This window comes from Bufo gargarizans, chromosome 2 (assembly GCF_014858855.1).
Source record: "Bufo gargarizans isolate SCDJY-AF-19 chromosome 2, ASM1485885v1, whole genome shotgun sequence".
Classification (NCBI taxonomy): Eukaryota; Metazoa; Chordata; class Amphibia; order Anura; family Bufonidae; genus Bufo; species Bufo gargarizans.
Window position 1 is genome coordinate 151,629,857 of NC_058081.1, and position 22,652 is coordinate 151,652,508.

Consider the following 22,652-nt stretch of genomic DNA (forward strand, 5'->3'; position numbering starts at 1 on the left):
CACCCTACAGATTAAATGGTGGGCCAAAATCTGTGTCTTCAGCCATGGCTAGCTTGAGACCCCATAGACATTATTTCTTTAACCACTATTTTGTCAGTTTGGTGCACTGGACTCTTACCTGTGTCTGTTATGTGCAGAGCTAATCTTCTAGGTCATAAAGGAGAAGTGGCTGAGGAATTTGGTGTGGTAATGAAGGCTCTTTGGACAGGTCAATATAAATACATAACTCCTAAAGACTTCAAGGTGACAATTGGGAAAATCAATGACCAGTTTGCTGGGTTCAGCCAGCAAGACTCCCAGGAGCTTCTGTTATTCCTAATGGATGGGCTCCATGAGGATCTCAATAAGGTAATCTGCTTCCCACTTGATTCATTATTTAATGAGTAGATCTGCACTCTTTATTATATCCTATAAGACTGTACCTGTCTTCTCTCTAGAATGTAGAACGCTACTTAAAATACATTCTCAGGGTTTTCTAGGGTTTCAACCTTGGATTAGGAATGAGAAGTTTTAAGAATTCATATTAGTAGTTGTATTATTTAAAGGGGTATGTGGAGGATGGACATTGTGTATGAGAATCCAGCAATTTGTGACCTCAGAGGAAGGAAAGCAAAGTAGAATTGTGGGTGATGGTGCAGTATATGGCGTCATTGTGTGACCAGTACCAGTCTGGCCACCCTCATTGGAGTGCTGTGGTCCTGTTGTTTTACAATGCAATTGAGCATCAATACCAGAATCAGCACACAGATTATAGTGACGCAGGGATATGAGAGCCCCCCCCCCCCCCGCTCTTAGTAGATAGACTTGCACCGCCATACATCAGTTCCACAATGGTGATATATCGTAGGAATGTGCCTTTATTCTTGGAGAAAAAGTTTTGGGTGGAAATCCTCTTTCCAGCAGTTGCTGGAGGTACGGCTAGGCACTAGCGTTAGCACTTCAGGCTCTCCTAGCCGTCATGGAGGGTAAGCTCACGTGGATCTCATTGGTGACTACTCCCAGCCAGCAGACTGACCTCACTTGCTGGCGGATTTCATATGGTGTAAGGAACAGTAGCATATCGAGTCATATATGGAAAGGTTCTGTATAGATGACAGTATGGATGACATAAATGTCTTATTCTTTTTTTATTTTCTATTTTATGTGTCCTTTGACGATCCTTGTAGAGAGTAAGTAAGCAAAACCATCTTTTCATATTTGTAAAGGCAATGGCTTTTTCTGTCCATATATTACACCTGTGTTGGTTTTGTGTTGGAATTAGCCGTTTGTCCTGTTCAGTATGTGTTGTCTTCCCATTGCAGTGGAATACGTGCACTTCTCATTAATGTTAGTTCCTGCACATCTTCTGACTGGGCTGCAGCCTGTCCATGGCATCTGGACTATTTCATACATACGCCAGTTACGTTTTTCTTTTTTAGTATAGTTTTCTGCATCCTAAGATCATCAAATATCATCTTTTTATAAATTTTTTGCTTGTATAAATAGTTAAAACCTCTATAAAGGGAATCTGCCGGCAGTAAATTCACTGTTAAACCAGGCATAATGCTCTGCTGAATGCAATATTTTACTTGGTGAACCATTGCTTCGTTCTGGAGACACAGTACTTTTTAATCCCTATGCAAATGAGCAGTTGAAGGGGTTGTCCCGAATTTTCATATTGATGGCTTAGCCTCAGGATAGGTGGTCAGTATGAGATTGGCAGGGTCCGACTCCCAGTACCCCCACCGATCAGCTGTATGAAGAGCCCGCCTCACTCTGTGAGCACTTATGCCTCTTCCTAGGCATGTGATATCACGTTCATCGGTCACGTGGCCTAAGGGCAGCTCAGTCCCATTTAAGTCCATACAATCTCCTCCTTGATTGTCAGGGCCAGGTTCTTGCATAGTCATCTCTAAGTGAAGGTATCATTACATTCAGCTGAGCTAGTCTTACAAGGGAGTGTGACTGGTTTAACGGTCGGTTTCCTGGTGACAGATTCCCTTTAAGTCCAAAAATGCTGTGTCTTCTAAGTGGTTAAACAAGCAAGGGGAATGCTACCATGTTTTAATGTCAATCTATGGATTGTATGCAATAAAGAGGGTTCATTTATTCAATATCACTAATGCTGGACTTCTCATTACTACATATAAGGTCCATATATTACTGTTCATTTTTTTTTTTAGCATTCAGTTGTGTTTTTGTAAAGAGTTGTAAAACTCCACTAAAGACTAGTATGAGCAAGTGCCCCTTCTGTAAATGCAGGTATTAAGTGAAGTGCTGTGGTAAGTCCTATGATTTTGCACACCACCAAACTGTTCCACACATGATTCTTCAAGGATGTTTCTGTACTGTCATTGCTGAGCGTGCAGCTGCAGAAGAAGGCATTCGATTTTCTTAAGCCGGTGGACTTCCACATGAGAATGCAGAAGTGGATTTATAACTGTCCCTTCCTTCCTTCCTTATCTTTGTTTGCACAGCACTCAGTGAATGCCATAGTTCAGGAACTGGCCATGACGTGTCCTGCTCCCATCTGGGTGGTCATATTATCAGGACTGCTGGGTAGCTGCAGGAGCTGCTGTGTCTTAGACTCAGATCAGCTCTGCAGTGCATGTTAGGAGGCTGTAAATCAAATTAGCACCCGATTGCTAGAAACTGACCCTTTGGAACTGGTGATGAGAGGTTTCCAGGATTCTACACTCAAGCCCCATGGCAGGGCATAATGCCTGAGATATGGCGGCACTCTCCAACAGCAGTGGATCCAGCAGCTTTACAGCTTGAATGACAGAGGATGATTGAAATATACCATAAGCTATAACCCTTTCCTAGTGTAATGCACATACTAATCACTGTAGTAATTGCGTTCAGTATAGCTTGGGCATCACGGGTAGTCAAGACATCTCGCCCCTAAATGTCAAAATTCTTACATAATGAGCATACTGGGACTACGCGACCAAAAAAAGTATTGTAGTGCTAAATATCCATCTAGGGGACTTTTTTGACCTTGACATTTTGACTATAATAAAAAATAATGACAAAAATATAATTAAAAAAAATAGAAGAATGCCACTGTTAGCTCAAATTGCAGATTCCAGCCCCACCCTCACAACCCAAAACTATATACAGGACTGTAACATAAAAGGACACCCAAAAATTTTTTGGGGTGGAACTGTTAAATAGTGAAACATTCTTCCTTTTTTTATACAGTTTCTGATAAAAATTATAGCACTACGACTCTCCTATACGGAAAAAAACGTATCTGGTATAAATGGGAAAAAATGGCCTGAGCTTCAACTAAAGTGACCATTCATCATAGTCACTGCCTTGTGATTTGTGAGCAGTTGTGTGTGTGAAAGTGTTAATAAACTTCCTCCAATATGTTGGAATGTGAGCAGACTATAAATGCTGATCTCATGCCCCATACACCAAGAGATGTGTTATTAATGGTTAGCACTATACTGAATGTTACCCCTTTGAGTTAGTTACTATACCGGGCAGGACGGTGGCTCAGTGGTTAGCACTGGTGCCATGCAGCGCTGGGTGGTTCCTAGGTTCGAATCTGCATGGAGTTTGTATGTTCTCCCCACGTTTTACTCCCACAAAGACATACTGATAGGGAATCTAGATTGTGAGCCCCTCTGGGGACACCGTGAGGATAATGTGTGTAAAGTGCTGCAGAATATTTCAGCGCTATATAAGGGAGTATCCTCCTCATTTCACAATCTAAATGTAACCATCTTGTCCTGTAGACATCATTCAGTGCCAGTGCTTCCCTTTTCTGTTTGTAAGTCCTTTGTTACTGTAACTAGAGGGGTGATCTCTGTGTTTTTTGCAGGCTGACAACCGGAAGAGACATAAGGAAGAAAACAATGATCACTTGAATGACTCTCAGGCTGCAGATATAGCTTGGATAAAGCACAAGCAACTCAATGAATCCATTATAGTCGCACTTTTCCAAGGCCAGTTCAAATCGACCGTGCAGTGTCTAACTTGTCACAAAAAGTCTCGAACATTTGAAGCTTTCATGTACTTGTCTCTGCCCCTTCCATCATCAAGCAAATGTTCTCTTCAGGTATTTATCTGAATGAATTTGCTCCTTTTCTTAGAACAGATTTTTATCAGGTTTTGGCCTCATGCACACGAACGTATTTTGTTTTCTTGTCTGTTCCGTTTTTTTTTTGTGGATAGGATGTGGACCCATTCATTTCAATAGGTCTGCAAAAAATGCTATCCGCATCCGTTGTCCGTTCCGTTGCCCCGCAAAAAAAGTACATGTCCCATTGTCCATTTTAGGCATTGTTACAATGGATCCACAAAAAAATAAACGGATGGCATACGTTTTTTGTTTTGTTTTTTTGCAGACTGCAAAACACATACAGTCATGTGCATGTAGCCTCAAAGTGTAGATGTCTGCATTGGATAGATCTAATAGTTCAGATCCTTATTAAAGTTATGTAGAAACTATGTATTAAAGGTAGGTAGGTATCATTAGTTAGGTAGTAGTAGTAGTATTAAAGGTAGGTATAAAGGGCAGCATTGGGGCTCAGTGGTTAGCACTGGTGGTTTGCAGCGCTGTGGTCCTGTTGGTATCCAACCAAGGACATCTGCATGGAGTTTGTATGTTCTCCCCGTGTTTGCGTGGATTTCCTCCGAGTTCTCCGGTTTCCTCCCGTACTCCAAAGACATACTGATAGGGAACTTAGATCATGAGCCCCATTGGAAACAGCAAGCAGTGATAATGTCTGTAAAGCGCTGTGGAATATGTCAGTGCTCTATGTGACTAATATATATGTACCCTTTCTGAATCTGCCGACTGCACTGAAAGTTGTCAAGTGCTTGCAAATAATCTAGTTTATTGATAGGTGTGTTGCACAGATTTCTATGTACAGGACTCTGCCGATATCATAAACTACTTCCAGAAAGTGTAAGTGAAAAGCAGCATTTGGACAAGAAACTTGAAAGAAGGTTGCAGTGTCATTACACACACCGCAATGACCGAAAACCTGGCACCCGCTCTTCTCTTTTTCCCTTCCTTACTTTATTGTATGATCATTCCCAATAATAGACGCGTTTCAGCCCGTCCTGAGCCTTCCTCAACTATAGTTGGGGAAAGTTCAGGGTGGACCCAACACATCCTACTATTAAAGGGGTTCTCTCAGCAAACAGCATTTATCATGTAGAGAAAGTTAATACAAGGCACTTACTAATGTATTGTTATCCATATTGCCTCCTTTGTTCTCTCGATTCATTTTTCATCACATTATACACTGCTCGTTTTCATGGTTGCACGCTAGAGGAAAAAGCAGTGACCTATTACCACTCCCACAGACCAGACCACCAGAGAGGCCGGCGCTTCTTATAGTGTGCAAGCACGACCACCACTGATTAAATTGCCGGGTGGTCATATACATGAAAACAAGCAGTGCATAATATGATGGAAAAATGAATACAGCCATCAAGAGGCAATATGGACAATCACAATACATTAGTAAGTGCCTTGTATTAACTTCCTCTGCATAATAAATGCTATTTGCTGAAGTGAGACAACCCCTTTAATAGTGAATGATCATACAATAAAGTTAGCAAGAGAATAAAGAAGAGCGAGTGCCGGGTTTTCTGTCCCTGTAAAAAGACTGGGAGCGCTTCCCTTCTATATGCACCACACAGCAAAGTGCCGACCAAACCGTTTTACTTCACTGAATTACACACAAAGCAAGCTTTACAACACTAATACTACATCCTATATGTATAATTAACTTTTTTGTCAGAGAGTTGCCCCCGTATTGCGGCTCCTCTGGGTGACAAGAGTAGGCTTGGCTTCAGCAGCAGTCCATGTGGGTAGAAGAGTACAGTTCCCATCATGCATTGTATACATGCATTCTGGCCTGTTCTTCTCCCCCTGTATTTCCCTGGCCGCTGAAGGGCAAGTCTTTGTGCGTCTCTTATTGTGCTCCCTCACTGCTGAGCCTCTTGCATTAGGACCCACTTACATCCTCCTATAACTCCATTGCTGGAACTGAATATGTTCCACCAGCAAGCTGAAGCTGGACTGCAGGTAGTAACCCTAGGCAGAGAGCTTGAACATCACATTTTGGGCCAGTAAGTATGGATTAACTGTGGGAAACTAGTGAAAAGGTTCTGTATATATTTTTGCTTTGCATAGCATACTTTTAATAGGAGTTTGGTTACCAGACTCTCCCTTTAATGAGGTTTTCCAGGACTTTGATATTGATGGCCTATCAATAGGATAGGCCATCAATATCATATAGGTGAGGGTCCAGCTCCTGGTACCCTCCACCAATCAGCTGTTTAACAGGCACCATGTCTTGTGTCTTGTAGTGGTCGCATCTGGTAATGCAGCTCAGTCCCATTTACGGAATAGGACTGAGCTTTTAACACCATGTACAGCCACTACACCCAACAATCTCAGAATCCCAGAAAACCTCTTGAAGATGTTTCTAATATCTCAAATGTAGTTTTCCAATGTAATTCATTTCTAATAAGCAACTCTGTAGTAGTATCCCTTTAAGCGGTTTGTAATTATTATATCTTTTTAGGATTGCCTTAAGTCTTTTTCCAAAGAAGAGAAACTCACGGATAATAACAGGTTTTTTTGTAGTAACTGTAAAACTAGAAGAGATTCCACAAAGAAAATAGAAATTTGGAAACTTCCGCCAGTCCTTCTTGTGCACTTAAAACGGTAATTTTCTTCTTCCCGCTTTCATTATGTTTAGGTTGTGTTGTATTTGACATAACCCCAGCTGATCAGAAGTATTAGGTGCTACTGAACATTTCTAACCTGTGATCATTTTTCCTAGATTTTCTTATGAAGGGCGCTGGAAACAAAAACTTCAAACACATGTGGATTTTCCTTTGGAACACCTTGATTTGTCTCAATATGTCATAGGACCCAGGACATTTAAGAAATACAGTTTATTTGGAGTATCAGTAAGTAGCCAGCTCTTACACGTGTCTTATCTTTCTGCTGTATACATTAGGGCTGCAGCTAACGATTATTTGAATAATCGATTAGTTGTCGATAATTTAATCGATTAATCGGGAAAAAACACCAAAATTACAAAACAAAGAGGTTTATATGATTTTACTTGAAAAATTATGTTCAAAGGCCATATTAAAACAAATTGTGGATGGCACTGTTATGGGGGATCTGTGGACGACACTATTATGGGGGATCTGTGGACAACACTATTATGGGGGATCTGTGGATGACGCTGTTATGGGGGAGATCTGTGGATGGCGCTGTTATGGGGGAGATCTGTGGAAGGCGCTGTTATGGGGGGGTCTGTGGATGACACTTATGGGGGGATCTGTGCACTGTTATGGGGAGGGGGGGTCTGTGCACTGTTATGGGGAGGGGGATATGTGCACTGTTATGGGGAAGGGGATGGGCATAACTTTGCACAGATCCCCCTCCCCATAGCAGTGCCATACACAGATCCCCCCCCTCCCCATAGCAGTGCCATACACAGATCCTCCTCCCCATAACAGCCCCGGCCCCGCTGCTCACAGCAGACTAATCCGGCAGTAACTTTTACTCAGCGTCAGCACATCTTTATTACCTTACAATGAAGCTCAGGTAACAGGCAGAGCGGGCGGCGGCGTAACGTCACTCACTCACGTGACGCACCTGCTCCGCCCACTTTATGAATGAAGGAGGCGGAGCAAGCGCGTCACATGAGTAAGTGACGTTACGCCGCCGTCCGCTCTGCCTGTTACTGGAGCGTCATTGTAAGGTAAAATAAAGATGCAGTGATTTTAAAGTAAACCGCCCGCATAGCAACGAATCGGACGATTATTCGATAACTGCATTCGTCGGTAACGAATCCAGTTATCGATTATTATCGATTACATCGATTAATCGTTGCAGCCCTAGTATACATATAACTGTTAAGAGTCATGCACTTGTGGAGCAAAACAAAATATAGATTATCTAATTAGATTTAGTTGATTTTAAAATAATTCTTCTATTTTTCGATTTTGTCTTTTTAAATTAAGTATAATTGTCACTTAATATTTTTATGTGCAGACTCAGTGATTTAAAGTGAATTTGGAATACGTTTTATTAGGGAATTACACCTTCTAAAATATTCCCCTAGGAACCCACTAACTGAGCAATGCCTAATCGCGCCTAACCCCATAATTTAACTCTTCTGATGCTGCATTCAACATTGATAGCATCTGTTCCGTGGCAGACTGGACGCTGCTAAAGTCTTCCATGACTGCCATGGTAAGCTCCCTGCTGAACTATGCACGTCTCTGCAGGGACAATGTCAGAATCCTATTCACCCAAATAGATTTCTATTAGGATGAATAGCACTAGGGTCTAAAGATCTCAGGTTCTAGCCCCCTAAGGGGGCTAATAGTTAGTAAAGGGAACCTGTCACCCAGAAAACGCATATTACACAGCCAGCAGTACCTTATTGCAGCCTGTAGCATGATTATAAAGTTGTGCGTCTTTTCTGTACAATGCGCCAAAAGTCTGAAATACTTTTATTCAACTGGCCACACTATGTAAACTATAGTCTTGAAGTCAAGGGGGCAGCGGCTTTCTCGTCTGAAGTCAAGCGCTCTCCGCCCCCCTTTCCCGCCCTTAGCGGTTTATTGCTAGGATTTCCAGTTCCTTCTCTACCGGACACTCAAACGTAGTCTTGCGCATTCGCTGTGTCCCTGCAATGCTGATGCCTTCGCACTGTTCCACTCCGCTGTGAGGTAGTTTTCAAAAGCGCAATGCTCAGGCACTCGTACGTGAGAGCCTGCTCATGCGCGAGACGTTCAAGCTCCTGCCAATTTTTTTCCCATTTTCAAGACATGGTAAATTAAATGGTGGTATTAAAAAATGCATCTTGTCCCGCAAAAAAATACGCCTTCACATGGTTATGTGAACAGAACAATAAAACAGTTATGGCTATTAAAATGTGAGTAGGAAAAATCTAAAATGTATAAATGTAAATAGGCTGCAGCGCTGATCACATGTCAGTAGCACATTACCTCAAATGTTGAGGCCAGTGATTGGCTGCTGTGATTGCATGTTGACGTGATGTCAGCGCTTCAGCCCTATAAACAAAGAGCAGCAGAAAGGACTGACTGTCAGCGCTGGAAGGGCAGACAATTGAACAGGTAAGTAATGCTTATTCTGTTATTTTTATGTCACCCCCTTCTTGTGTATTACTTTTCTCTAATATTGGGCAGTGCCCTTAAATGTTAGAGGGCTTCTCCAATGACAGCGTGTAAGTTAGACATGCAAAGATGTTATATCACTGGGAGAATAAGCGTTAGGACACTCATTTTCTACACAGAGTGGGCATTAAAGCTGATGTTTCCGCACTTAGAATGAAAACTGACCCATTAAATTGAATGGGTACCATTGGTCTGAGCAGAGAAAACCATAGCATACTGTATATTGCTCTGGTTTCCCTGCAAGACTCACTCTAGTGAATGGGTCTGCAGTAAAATGGACCACGCGTGGACTCTATCCCTGTGTGGTCTGTTTAGAAACATGGACTTGTTTTTATCACTAGTTTGGCCTCCCCTGTCTACAGTTCCGCCTCGCCTGCAGAGATGCCCCCATTTCTGGCCTCTTTCAGTCCTTGCAGGACCAGAAGTGACTTAGTCCTGTGACTGCTGCAGCCAGTTACGGGCCTCAGTGGTCACATCTGCTTGAACAGCACGTCGCTGCTCAGTGGGACCATGGACAGTAGGTGCTGTGAACTGAAAATCCTTTAATGAAATGGACCTGCTTCATTACAGGTCATTTCTATTTATTTTTGAGAGTTTAATCTACTAAATGTATAACTGTTTGCTGCCGGACAAGTATTACCACTTTTGACTTATAGAATCATTGTGTTTTGAACAGAATCATTACGGTGGATTGGATGGTGGGCATTATACTGCTTACTGCAAGAATGCAATGAGACAGAGGTGGTTTAAGTTTGATGACCATGAAGTGTCAGAAATATCAGTATCCTCAGTGAAGACCTCGGCTGCATACATCCTCTTTTACACTTCTTTGGATCTTCGAGGAGCTGAGTTTTTGACATAAGCATTTGTCCTGTTGTCTACCTGAAAAGCTCTTTGGAAATTGCTACATCAATAAAGTAGATGTTTCTACATAGTTTGGAGTCTGAATTCTAAATGAAAGGATCTAATTTCAGCACATTGGTCGTATATTGTGCTCTGATGATGATATGGTATGGCACTTGAGGTAAGACATGCAAGGAGATGGGGAAGGTGCAGCCATGTTTTGAATATCATGCAGCTCCTAGAGTTGTCACCTGTACTGGAATGGTAGCATAAGATGATCTCCACCTCCGATCCTCTTTGTGGACCAGTCTATGCTACACGTGTAATGCTGGCGGGAAAGGAATCTTGACGTTTGGAGCACTGTGCAACCGATCTTATTGCTATACAGTAAAAAGAAAACTACAGCAGCAAGATGCTGAAAATGCCTTGGATATGTCCTAATTAAACCCTCAATAAGTAGTTTCTCGTCTGTCTAGTGTCCTTTTTCCATATGCTTCTCTACTGTGACATAGAAACGGTCTGGGCAGAATGTATTTGAATCGATCGATGACGGCTTACTTGCACATCACTCCTATGTATATAACTTTTATGGTTGAATATTCTATTTCTGTAAAATACCTATAGTACTTGATAAATTGTTGTCTAATATCCGAACCAGTGCATTTAATTGAGGATGTATACAGTTACTGTTCTAAGATCACAATTATACCGATTGTTCCATTAGCAGCAGCAGAACGCAGAAGATATTAATTAAATATTTCACAACTTCTTATTTGTGGGTTACTTGTTGTATCTAGCTTACCGGAACTCTATTATGAGCTTTACTGTACATGCGGTTTGCTAGGTAACTTGCTCCAAAAGAAACTGCACTGCACAATCATAAAGAAGATAGATATATGTATATATACATGTTCCCTATGTTTATTGCTTAGGAGATGACCACTAAGCCTTTGTATGAGAGTGGTCTGAATCTGAAGGCTGACAGTATCAGTTATTCACCTGCATGTGTGACATTAGGTGGCCTTTGATGTTTGGTGGCCATACTGCCATAATTGCTGCTTAACCTTTCTGTTCCCAAAGTGGCTGCCTCTACTGTCAATAGGTGTTCCGTCCAGTTTATTCCATGATTGATGCCTCTTTAGGATTTTGTTTCACCTAGGTGCTTCTCTTATATCATTGCATGATTCATCATAAAATGTATTGATTTCTCCAGTCTCCTCACTGAAGTTTCAGTGCAGCCTTTTCTCGACCATTAGTACATGGAGCTGCACAACAGTCTTGCATACTTGCATTTTAGATGTGATTTACATTTCTTTCTTTCTTAGACCATCTACATGTAATCCATCCCCAGCAGGCTTCACCATGCTTATATCTAATATGTATGAGAGGCGTGCTCTGAGTAACAAGACTGTCTCTAGGCGTATCTATCAAAAATGCTTCATTCCAGTGCATTCTCTTTCTTTTGAAATTTTGTGAAAAAAAAATATATATATGCACTTAATTTTCTCTAGAAATGCATTTTATGAAATAAAGTTTTTTTCTTCTATTCCATGTACCGAATTGTTGTTTTTCTAATAAGTTATAATTCAGAACTGGATGTTGGCTTGAAATCTGATTGGCTGTTTGTGGCTCCACCCACTTTTTAATATTTTAACCCAAGTCACCCAATGACCAACTGCCAAATTTGAAGACCCTGCCATTAACAAAGAGCGGCAGTAATTAAAATGTTCCCATATAAAACGAATGGCTGAAATGTGATTGGCTGTTAAAGGCTCCACCCACTTTTCCTAAATTCTAACCACACTCACCCAGTGACCCATGGTGCCAGTTTTGGGACTCTGGCTTTCATATTGTAAGAATAACAGCTTTTTACATTATCTCTTGAAGTCAATAGGGAAAATGTGATTGATTGTTTTTGGCTCCACCCACTTTTTAATTCCCATCACCCAGTAACCGAATGTACCAAGTTTGAAGACCCTGCCATTAACAGTGTAAGAAGGGCAGCAATTTATGGTTCAATCAATTTTTATTGAGTTATCCAAGCAGATTAGCAATAATAATTACCAAGCATTGTAAGAGGTAATTGTGAAAAACACATAAAAAAATGTAATATATCCAAAGATATAAGACACTAGTAATGTTGATTAGTATCCACTTATGAAACATTTGAGGATATGAATATAATAAGGAGAACTAAAAAAATAAAATAAACAAATAACGAAAATGTAGAGGTAAGGAAACATGAAGGCTAGAAGGCGAGACAAGACAGAGACATTAGGTAAGGAACACTGATATCGGGAGAATACATGGAGACAAAATATACCATATCTAGGCTGATAATATCAGAAGAACTTAACGGTAATGAAAGAGAGCCATCACTCAACCAAGCCGAGAAGCGCGAGGAGGAACGGAACTGGAGCCTAGACTCCCAAGTTACTGTATACACCGGGCCGGATAAACTTGAATCAGCACTTAACTCCTCTAGGCGTGCCAGAGCATCCAGAGCAGTTGCCCAGGTAATCCTCTGCAGGCTCTCTGTTGACTTCCACCTACGGGGAATAATCTGCCTCATGGCAAGTACAAAAAAATCTTACGATACCTTTCTTAACATGCTTTATTCGCCCTGGAAAAATAGAGAGCAGTGCTATCAGAGGAGACTGTGATATAGTAGTCCGGTAAAGATGGTTATATAGAGAGAAAACCTATTTCCACAAATGTCCATTGTACCAGTATCCGCTTTGCAACGCCAGCAGACATCTGGTACCAATGGATAGAATTTATGTAGTTTTACCGGAGTCCTATACCACCTGGTCCAAATTTTGTAATTTAACTCTTGCCGGTCAGCGTAACACCTTCACCACCAACTTCAGCACAGCCAGAGGTAAATGACAGAAGGGCAGTTTTAAAACTTATCTGGGGGACAAACCCCACACTGCGCAGGAGCTGTGGATGGGCCTTGAACAAAAGACCGATGAGTGGTTGGTGCCAGTGAGCCTCAAGCCTGGCCTGGTGGTGTGCGATAATAGGCGAAATCTTGTAGCAGTAATGGGACTAACCGGTTTGACGCACATCCTTTGCCTGGTGCATGTGCTGAATTTGGTGGTGGAAAGGTTCCTTAAAAATTACCCCGATATGTCAGAGCTTCTGCAGAAAGTGCAGGCCGTCTGTGCGCGCTTTCGGCTTTCTCACCCTGCTGCTGCTTGCCTGTCAGCTCTGCACCATAACTTTGGCCTTCCCGCTCCCCGCCTCATATGCGACGTGCCCACAAGATGGAACTCCACCTTGCATATGCTAGCCAGACACTGCGAGTAGCAGCAGGTGATGGTGGAGTTTCAGCTGCAGCACGCATGGGTGAGTCGCTCTGCGGAACTTCACCACCAATGACTGGGCCTCCATGCGAGACCTGTGTTCCATGTTGCGCTGTTTTGAGTACTTCACCAGCATGGCCAGTGCCGATAACTCCATTCTCAGCGTTACTATCCCACTTCTATGCCTCCTTGAAAAAACGCTGCTGGCAATAATGGAAGAGAATGTGGCACAGGAGGAGGAAGAGGGATCATTTCATAGGGTTTCCGGCCAGTCAAGTGACTCAGAGGGTGGGTTCCTGCACCCACAAATGCCAGGTACACAATTGTCCAGCCAGGGCACAGTTCTGGAGGATGAGGAGGTGGAGGATGAGATGGTGGAGAAGGAACCATGTTCACAGCAGGGTGGCACCAAAACCAGCTCATGGCCATCACTGATGCGTGGCTGGGGGGATACAGAGGACACAGACGATATACCTCCCACAGAGGACAGCTTGTCGTTGCCTCTGGGCAGCCTGGCACACATGAGCGATTACATGCTGCAGTGTCTCCGCAACGACCACAGAGTTGCCCACATTCTAACTTGTGCTGATTACTGGGTGGCCACGCTGCTGGATCCCTGTTACAAGGACAACGTACCGTCCTTAATTCAGTCACTGGAGCGTGATCGTAAGATGCGCGAGTACAAGCGCACGTGGTAGACACGCTACTGGTGGCATTTCCACCTGACAGCGGGGGCACAGTGGTCGCACAAGGCGAAGGCAGAGGACGAGGAAGAGGTCGCCAACGCAGTTGGGGCACCACCAGCACCTCAGAAGGCAGGGTTAGCATGGCCGAAAAATGTGGAAAAGCTTTGTCAGCACACCACAACAACCAGCACCACAAGCTGATATGGAATGTCTTAGCAAGAGGCAGCATTTCACCAACATGGTGGAGCAGTAAGTGTGCACATTCCTACACGTACTGAATGACGGGTCTGCCCCCTTCAACTTCTAGGTCTCCAAATAGGGCACGTGGCCTGAGCTTGCCCTTTACGCCTTGGAGGTGCTGGCCTGCCCTGCAGCGAGTGTATTGTCTGAACGTGTGTTTAGCACTGCAGGCGCGTCATCACAGACAAGCGCAGCCGCCTGTCCACAGCCAATGTAGACAAGCTCACGTTCATTAAAATGAACCAGGCATGGATCCCACAGGACTTGTCCGTACCTTGACATGTATGCCAGCCATTGGTATACCTCAGCGCAATTGCTTATTGTTGTATTTTGGATATTTCCCACTCTTTTTTGGAGTATACCCTAATAAAAAATAAATTAATTAATTAAAACGAAAAACCAGTGTTGGCTACCTCGTCCTCCTCCACTGCTTCCACCTACACCGCTGCGACCACCGCCTTCTCAAACTCCTACTCCATATGGACCTCCACCTCATAAATCAAGATTTTTTATTTGTACGTATTTTATGTCATTTCACTAATATGTCGGTTTCATTTTCGGGTGAAATTCACCAATTTTTGGCTGTGATATACCCCTGCCCTACCTAGCAGACAGGTAATAAAATTTCACTAATTTGTCTGTTACATATTCAGGTGAAAATCACCAATTTTTGGGTGCGATATACCCCTGCTCTACCTAGTAGACGGGTAATAGCATTTCACTAATTTGTCGGTTACATTTTCAGGTGAAATTCACAGATTTTTGTCTGTGATATACCCCTGCTATACCTAGTAGACAGGTAGAAACATTTCACAGATTTGTCTGTTACATTGTCAGGTGACATTTTACAAATTTTGCCGTATACAAGCCCCTGCTCTGCATAGGTGACAGGGAATTACTCCTTTACTTATAAGCTTCGGCTTCAATAATTTGTCCCACTTTTCCGCTCGATCAACATTTAATTTCATCCATCGACTTCCCTTGGATGTGGTATCTCTTTCTCCCTCTCCAGCGTGGAACCCTGATTTGCCAATAACCGTGATCAACATGGTAGGCACAGAAAAGAACATCGAAAGTTGATAGAGAAGATATCCAAATGGATCGTGGACGTCACGGGGACGTGCGATCAGACAGAAGTTATCTAGAGTCAACAAAGCTCTCCTGTCTAACGTTTCCAAATTCAATGGGGTTCGGGGTCAAGTTTGGGTCTCGAACTTGAACTTTTTTGTGAAGTTCGGTCGAACCCGAACATCCAGGTGTCCGCTCAACTCTATCAATAAGTGAAATTTGATTAGTTGTTGGTGGCCCCGCCCACTTTTTCGAACGTTGAAGTGGAAACACCTAATGACCACATTTCTGATATTTGAGGTCCATTACATCAATAATGTGAGAATGGCAGCTTTTTTAGTTTTTCCCATTTAAATCAATTAAATAAATCTGATGGGGTGTTTTGGCCCCGTCCACTTTTCTGAATTTTAATCCCAGTTCTCCAGTGACTAACTGTGCCAAGTTTGAGGACCCTGCCATTAACAGTCTAAGAGCAGTGGCAGTTTTACATTTTCCCATTTAACCTCTTGGGGACATAGGGCGTACAGGTATGCCCTGATGTCCCGGTACTTAAGGACACAGGGCGTACCTGCACGTCCTGTGTATTTCCGATCACCGGCGGGCGGTGATCGGAACTGGTTGCCTGCTGAAATCAATCAGCAGGCACCCTGGGTCAATGCCGAGGGGGGTCCTGTGACCCTAAGGCCCCCCCACCCCCGTATCGGCGATCGCTGCGGATTAACCCCTTCTATGCCGCTGACCGCAGAATAGAACGGGTTTGTGTTTGAGTGAGCGCATCGAGTCCCCGCGTTGCTGTGGCGGGGACTCGATGTCTCAGAAGGCAGCCCGATACCTTGCAGAGGCTGCCCAATGCCTTGCACGGCATCGGTACCTGCCTTCTACGGGAGCCGAGGAGATCCAGCCTCCTAGGCAACCTGTTAGTGTATGTCATGCACTTACAGGCAATGCATTACAATACAGATGTATTATAATGCATTGAAGAGGGGATCAGACCCCCCAAATGTAAACATCAGAAATAAAGTAAAGACAAAAAAAAATTAATAAAGTAAAAAAAGATAAAAAAATACCCCTTTCCCCTTGTTTTATAATAAAGAACAAACACCCACACATATTAGTTATCACCACGTCTGTAATGACCGGCTCTATAAATCTATCACATTATCCACCCTGTCCGATTAAATACCATAAAAAAAAAATATATAAAAACGATGTAAGGTGACAAAAATAACTTTTTTTTACATCACAAAAAGTGCAACACCAAGTGATCAAAAAGGCGTATGCCCCCCAAAATAGTACCAATCTAACCGTCACCACATCCCGCAAAAAATGAGCCCCTACCTAAGATAATCGCCCAAAAACATAAAAAATTATAGCTCTCAGACAATGGAGACACTAAAACATGATATTTTTTTTTTTGTTTTAAAAAAATGAAATCATTGTGTAAAACTTACATAAAAAAACAAAAAGTAGACATATTAGGTATCGCCGCTTCCGTAATAACCTGCTCTATAAAAATATCACATGACCTAACCCCTCAGGTGAATACAGTAATTATTTTTTTATAAAAACGGTGTAAAAAAAAAGCCATTTTATGTCACCTTACATCACAAAAAGTGTAATAGCAAGCAAAAAGTCATACACACCCCAAAATAGTGCCAATCAAACCGTCATTTCATCCTGAAAAAAATGAGCCCCTACACAAGACAGTCGCCCCAAAAATAAATAAAACTACGGTTTTCCGAATGTGGAGACACTAAAAAAAGTCATATTTGGTATTGTCGCATCCGTGACAACCTGTCATATGAATGTTGTAAATAACAAAAAATAAAAACTGTGCCAAAACTGCTGTTTGTTGTTAACTTGTCTCACAAACAGTGTAATTATAGAGCAACCAAAAATCATATGTATCCTACAATAGTACCAACAAAACTGCCACCTTATCCCGTAGTTTCCAAAATGGGGTCACTTTTTTGGAGTTTCTACTCTAGGGGTGCATCAGGGGGGCTTCAATCGGACATGGTGTCAAAAAAAACAGTCCAGCAAAACCTGCCTTCCAAAAACCGTATGGCGTTGCTTTCCTTCTGCACCCTGCCGTGTGCCCGTACAGCAGTTTACGACCACATATGGGGTGTTTCTGTAAACTACAGAATCGGGGCCATAAATATTACGTTTTATTTGGCTGTCAACCCTTGCTTTGTAACTGGAAAAAATGGATTCAAATGGAAAATCTGCCCAAAAAAAGTGAAATTTTGAAATGTTATCTCTTTTCCATTAATTCTTGTGAAACACCTAAAGGGTTAACAAAGTTTGTAAAATCAGTTTTGAATACCTTGAGGGGTGTAGTTTGTAAAATGGGGTCATTTTTGGGTGGTTTCTATTATGTAAGCCTCACAAAGTGACTTCAGACCTGAACTGGTCCTGAAAAAGTGGGTTTTAGAAATTTTCTAAATACTTTCAAGATTTGCTTCTGAACTTCTAAGCCTTGTAACGTCCCCAAAAAATAAAATGGCATTTACAAAATTATCCAAACATGAAGTAGACATATGAGGAATGTAAAGTAATAACTATTTTTGGAGGTATTACTATTTAATATGAAATTTGAATATTTGAAAAAAAAATCTAATTTTTGGTAAAGTTTGATTTTTATTTTTTTATAAAAAAAACTTTTTGGACTCAATTTTACCATTGTCATGAAGTACAATATGTGATGAGAAAACAATCTCAGAATGGCCTAGATAAGTAAAAGTGTTTTTAAAGTTATCACCACCTAAAGTGACACTTGTCAGATTTGCAAAAAATAGTCTGGTCCTTAAGGTGAAAAATGGCCCAGTCCTTAAGGGGTTAAACAAATGGCTGAAATTTGATTGGCCGTTGTAGACTCCGCCCACTTTTATCAAATACATTTTAACCCCAGTCAACCAGTGACCCACGGTGCAAAGTTTGGGTATTCTGGCTTAAATACTGTGTGAATGACAGCAATTAAAATTTTCTCTTTGATGTCAATAGGGAAAATCTGATTGTTTGTTTGTGGCTCCGCCCACTTTTTAGAGTCCCTAAAATGTGGCAGAAATTTTCAGGTTGACCCCATAAATTAGCTACCCAAGTTTGGTGAGTTTAACTTCAAACCTGTATGAGTGGCAAAAGTTTACAATTTTCCAATGAAAGTCTATGACAAAAAGTGGGGTCTTCGGGGGGCCAGGAGGGTGGGATTGGTTAACAAAGCACAAGCAACCTATTCGGGTATTTGCTGAACAAGTGTGCAAAGTTTGGTAATTGTACTCCTAAAACTGTGGGAGGAGTAGTGTATAGAAAATAGCTAAATTTTCATTGCCCGTTGCAAGCTCCATCCACTTTGGGTGTCCCCTTTTATTCGGGTTGACACCAACAATATGTGGTCCGAATTTAGGGGAGTGTAGCTTCAAAACTGTGCGAGTGGGAGCAATTTGAAATTTTTTCCTGTCAATGGCAAAAAAGGGGTCTTCGGTGGTCCGCCGCAGAGGCCTGGAGGGTGGGATCGCTTATTAAAGCACAAGCCACTTACTGCACTATAGGTCAAAGAAGTGTGGAAAGTTTGGCGTATGTAACCCCAAAACTGTAGGAGGAGTAGCGTATAAAAAAAGGGGGGGGCGGAGAATAATAAAACGGAATAATAAGCTGAAACAATCGAATAACAGTATGTTACAGGCTTTTTCAAGCCAACATAACTAGATGGTGTCGTTTCTGAAGAAACCACAGTATGTTTGCTTGAAATCTGATTGGCTGTTTGTGGCTCCACCCACTTTTTAAAATTTGAACCCAAGTCACCATCGACTGACTATGCCAAATTTGAGGACCCTACCATTAACAATCCGAGCGGCAGTAATTTTAATGTTTCCATATATAACAAATGGCTGAAATGTGATTGGCTGTTGAAGGCTCAACCTTTCCTAAATTCTAACTACACTCACCCAGTGACCCATGGTGCCAGTTTGGGGACTATGGCTTTCATATTTTAAGAATAACAGCTTTTTACATTTTCTCATTGAAGTCAATAGGGAAAATCTGATTGGTTGTTTGTGGGTTCGCCCACTTTTTAAATTTGAATTTCCGCCACCCAGTAACTGAATGTACCAAGTTTGAAGACCCTGCCATTAACAGTGTACGAATGGCAGCAATTTAAATATTCAGATTGAATAGCACTAGGTAATATTTGATTGGCTGTTTTAAGCGCCGCCCAGTTTTCCGAATTTTAAGCCCAGTCACCCCAGTCATGGTCTGTGCCAAGTTTGGGGCCTCTGGCTTTAAAACTGTGAGAATGGCAGTATTTGAAACTTTTACATTGAAGTCAATAGGTGAAATCTGATTGGCTGTTTTAGGCTACACCCACCCAAGCAACTTACCTCACTATAGGTCGAAGAAGTGTGGCAAGTTTGGCGTTTGTAACCCCAAAATTGTAGGAGGAGGAGCGTATAGAAAAAAGGGGGGCGGAGAAGAATAATAAAACAGAATAATAAGCTGAAACAATCAAATAACAGTATATGTTACAGAAGAACAGGATGTTACAGAAGAAAAGGATGTTACAGAAGAACGGGATGTTACAGAAGAAAAGGATGATACAGAAGAACAGGATGTTACAGACTTTTTCAAGCCAACATAATAAAGTGACTAATGACCTGTGTAAAGGTGCGATCATCCCAACGAACTAGCAAACGTTAGTCTTTCATGCTGCACCTAAAATCCTTATTTGCCTTTTTGGCTACAAAAACCAAAACTAGAGAAAAAGTCCCTGAACAAAACAGGTTGTAATAAAGAAATGTATTTTAGAGGGTTGTCTAGGTTTCAGTACCAAGTGTAAATTGCAACATATACCCCACTTTTAGGGTGGTTTCTCATACACATTTTTAGGGAATTTCTGAGTCAAAGCCAGAAGTAGATCTAGCAGAAAGGAAAAATATAAATCCTCTTATATTTCTCATTACCTCCAACCCACTTCTGGCTTTGGCTAAAAACTGCCATAAAAAGTTGTGTGACCTCATCCTTAAAGGGGTTCTGCACTTTCATTTAACTGATGATCTATCCTCTGGATAGATCATCAGCTTCTGATCGGCGGGGGATCGGCGGGCGACTTGTATCAACTAGAGTGGGCGCGGCTAAGCTCCATTCAAGTGAACAGAGCTTAGCCGCGCCCACTCTAGTTGATACAAGTTGTGACGTCAGTGGGCGGGCGGCCCGGCGGTAAACAGTGAGAAGGCCGCGGCGCTGCTGGAGCGCCGCTGCCTTCTCAAACAGCTGATCGGCGGGGGTCCCGGGTGTCGGACTCCCGTCGATCAGAAGCTGATGATCTATCCAGAGGATAGATCATCAGTTAAATGAAAGTGCAGAACCCCTTTAAGCTACTTCACTTCTACTGGAGAAAGCTGCTGTAGTTAGCACAGTCACTAGTTAATGTATGGAGCAGTGTGCACAAGGAGATCACAGCTCTTCTAAGAGAGTCAGGCCCATTTTCGGCAGGGCTTCCGAGATTGTGGAGTCCCACTGATCCTAATATTGATGACCTATCCTAAGCTGTGGATAAACCATCAATTTAAAAAGAATTTTATATAACCTTTACTTTCAGAAACAGGAGCATAGCTATAGGGGGAGAAACTGCTACAGGGCCCAACCGAGAGGGAACCTGCCACCATGAAAATGCTGTGTAATCTGCAGACAGCATGTTATAGAACAGGAGGAGCTGAGCAGATTGATGTATAGTTTTATGGGAAAAGATTCTGTGAAAAGTACAGTAATTCATTTAAACCTCTGCTCTTTCTATGCTTAGGAGTCATGTGGGTGGTCCTACTCAGTGATTGACAGCTATCTTTGGGCTTGGTATACTTAGTCATACAGAGTTAGCTGATGACCACCCACATGCCTACTAAGCATAGAAAGCACAGAATTTTAAATTAATTTCAAGTTTCATCACTCCGACCTCCACATGTTAACATTCTGTTTGACTAGGGTCATGTGGCCACTGCAGCCATTGACTGCCACTGCAGTTCCATATCCCCCATGTGTCACTCTCCGGCTGAGAGCAGGAGCGCACAGCGTAATTGGTTGCTATGACGCTGTGCGCTTCATGCCGCCGCTGCACTACAGTAATAAACTTTTACGAGTGTATTACTGTAGTGCAATGGCGGCATGAAGCGCACGGCGTCATAGCAACCAGTGAGGCCGTGCACTCCTGCTCTCAGCCGGAATCCAGGCTGTGTTACCGCGGAACGCATCCTGAGCCTATCAGGAGTACAATAGAGCTCTCATCCTGTTATTCCAATTCTACGCCTACTATTATAATTAGGATGACCTTGTGGATAACATCTAACCCTCACATCAGCACAAACTGACAATTGATTACCTGTCTGTATAAGAGATTTTGTTTGTGTATGCTCCCACAGGAGAGTTGTCAATGGCATAGTACTGCCAAAATAAAACGGGCAATAGTTCTAAAAATAAAATAAAAAAGACTTTTATGAATATTAAAGTTTTTTTTTATTGATTACCTATCCTCGGGATAGGTCATCGATATCAGACCGATCAGCTGTTTCAAGAGGTGTGCGCCGTTCCAGCGCTGCCTTCTCTTCATTGTTTACCTGCTCGCTGTGGCACCCGCAGAGTTGTTCTTGGTCTTGTATACCCTTGTATAGGAACAAACCGTCCCATTGAAATGAATAGGATGGCTTCTTGTAACTACACTTGCTTACTGCTGCGGATGCAACGGCAAGAAAGTAAACCATGAAGGGAAGGCTGCACTTGCACGGAGCGCAGACTTCTCTTCAAGCAGCTTATCGGCAGGGGTGCCGGATGTGGGACCCCTGCAATTCTGGATATTGATATATTGATGACCTATCCACAGGTGTGTATTTATTGACCGCAGAAAACATAGTTAAAAAAAATATATATATATATTTTGAAAAAAAAAAATGGATATGTTGTACATCTCATAATAAAAATTATATACGGTAAATTTGGCATCATCGTAATTGTATTGCCACACTGAGTAAAGTTATCAAGTTATTTATTCCAACACAGTGAACGCTGTAAAAATAAATCCCAAAAAAACAATGTGGAAATTGTTGCTTTTTTACCCCCCAACCGCCTCCCCACTGAAAAAACAAAAAACAAAGATTATGTAATAAGTTATACTGTATGTACCCCAAAATGGTTCCTATAAAAACTACAACTCATCCCCCAAAATTTAGTCTTACAGCAAAAATAAAAATGTTACTGGTACTTAAAGGGATTGTCTCCTCCACCCATTCATCTCATATCACTTGGATTTGCCATAAGCCCACCTTTGGCACCCATTATGCAAAGATGG

General features: G+C 42.1%; 1 protein-coding gene across 3 annotated transcripts in view; it reads left to right on the forward strand.

The window, feature by feature from the left end:
- The window catches only part of USP8 (ubiquitin specific peptidase 8), a 59,539-nt gene extending 47,976 nt beyond the window's left edge, over positions 1 to 11,563 (forward strand). For 2 of the 3 annotated variants that reach the window (XM_044279597.1, XM_044279598.1), the window contains exons 16-20: positions 138 to 348; positions 3,812 to 4,048; positions 6,534 to 6,676; positions 6,795 to 6,924; positions 9,851 to 11,563. In XM_044279597.1, coding sequence (XP_044135532.1) covers positions 138 to 348; positions 3,812 to 4,048; positions 6,534 to 6,676; positions 6,795 to 6,924; positions 9,851 to 10,036 — 907 coding nt within the window. In that variant the 3' untranslated portion in view covers positions 10,037 to 11,563. Of the gene's footprint in view, positions 1 to 137; positions 349 to 1,166; positions 4,049 to 6,533; positions 6,677 to 6,794; positions 6,925 to 9,850 lie in introns of those variants that run through there. The other variant, XM_044279599.1, reaches the window with a different exon arrangement.
- Positions 11,564 to 22,652: the final 11,089 nt, after the last annotated feature.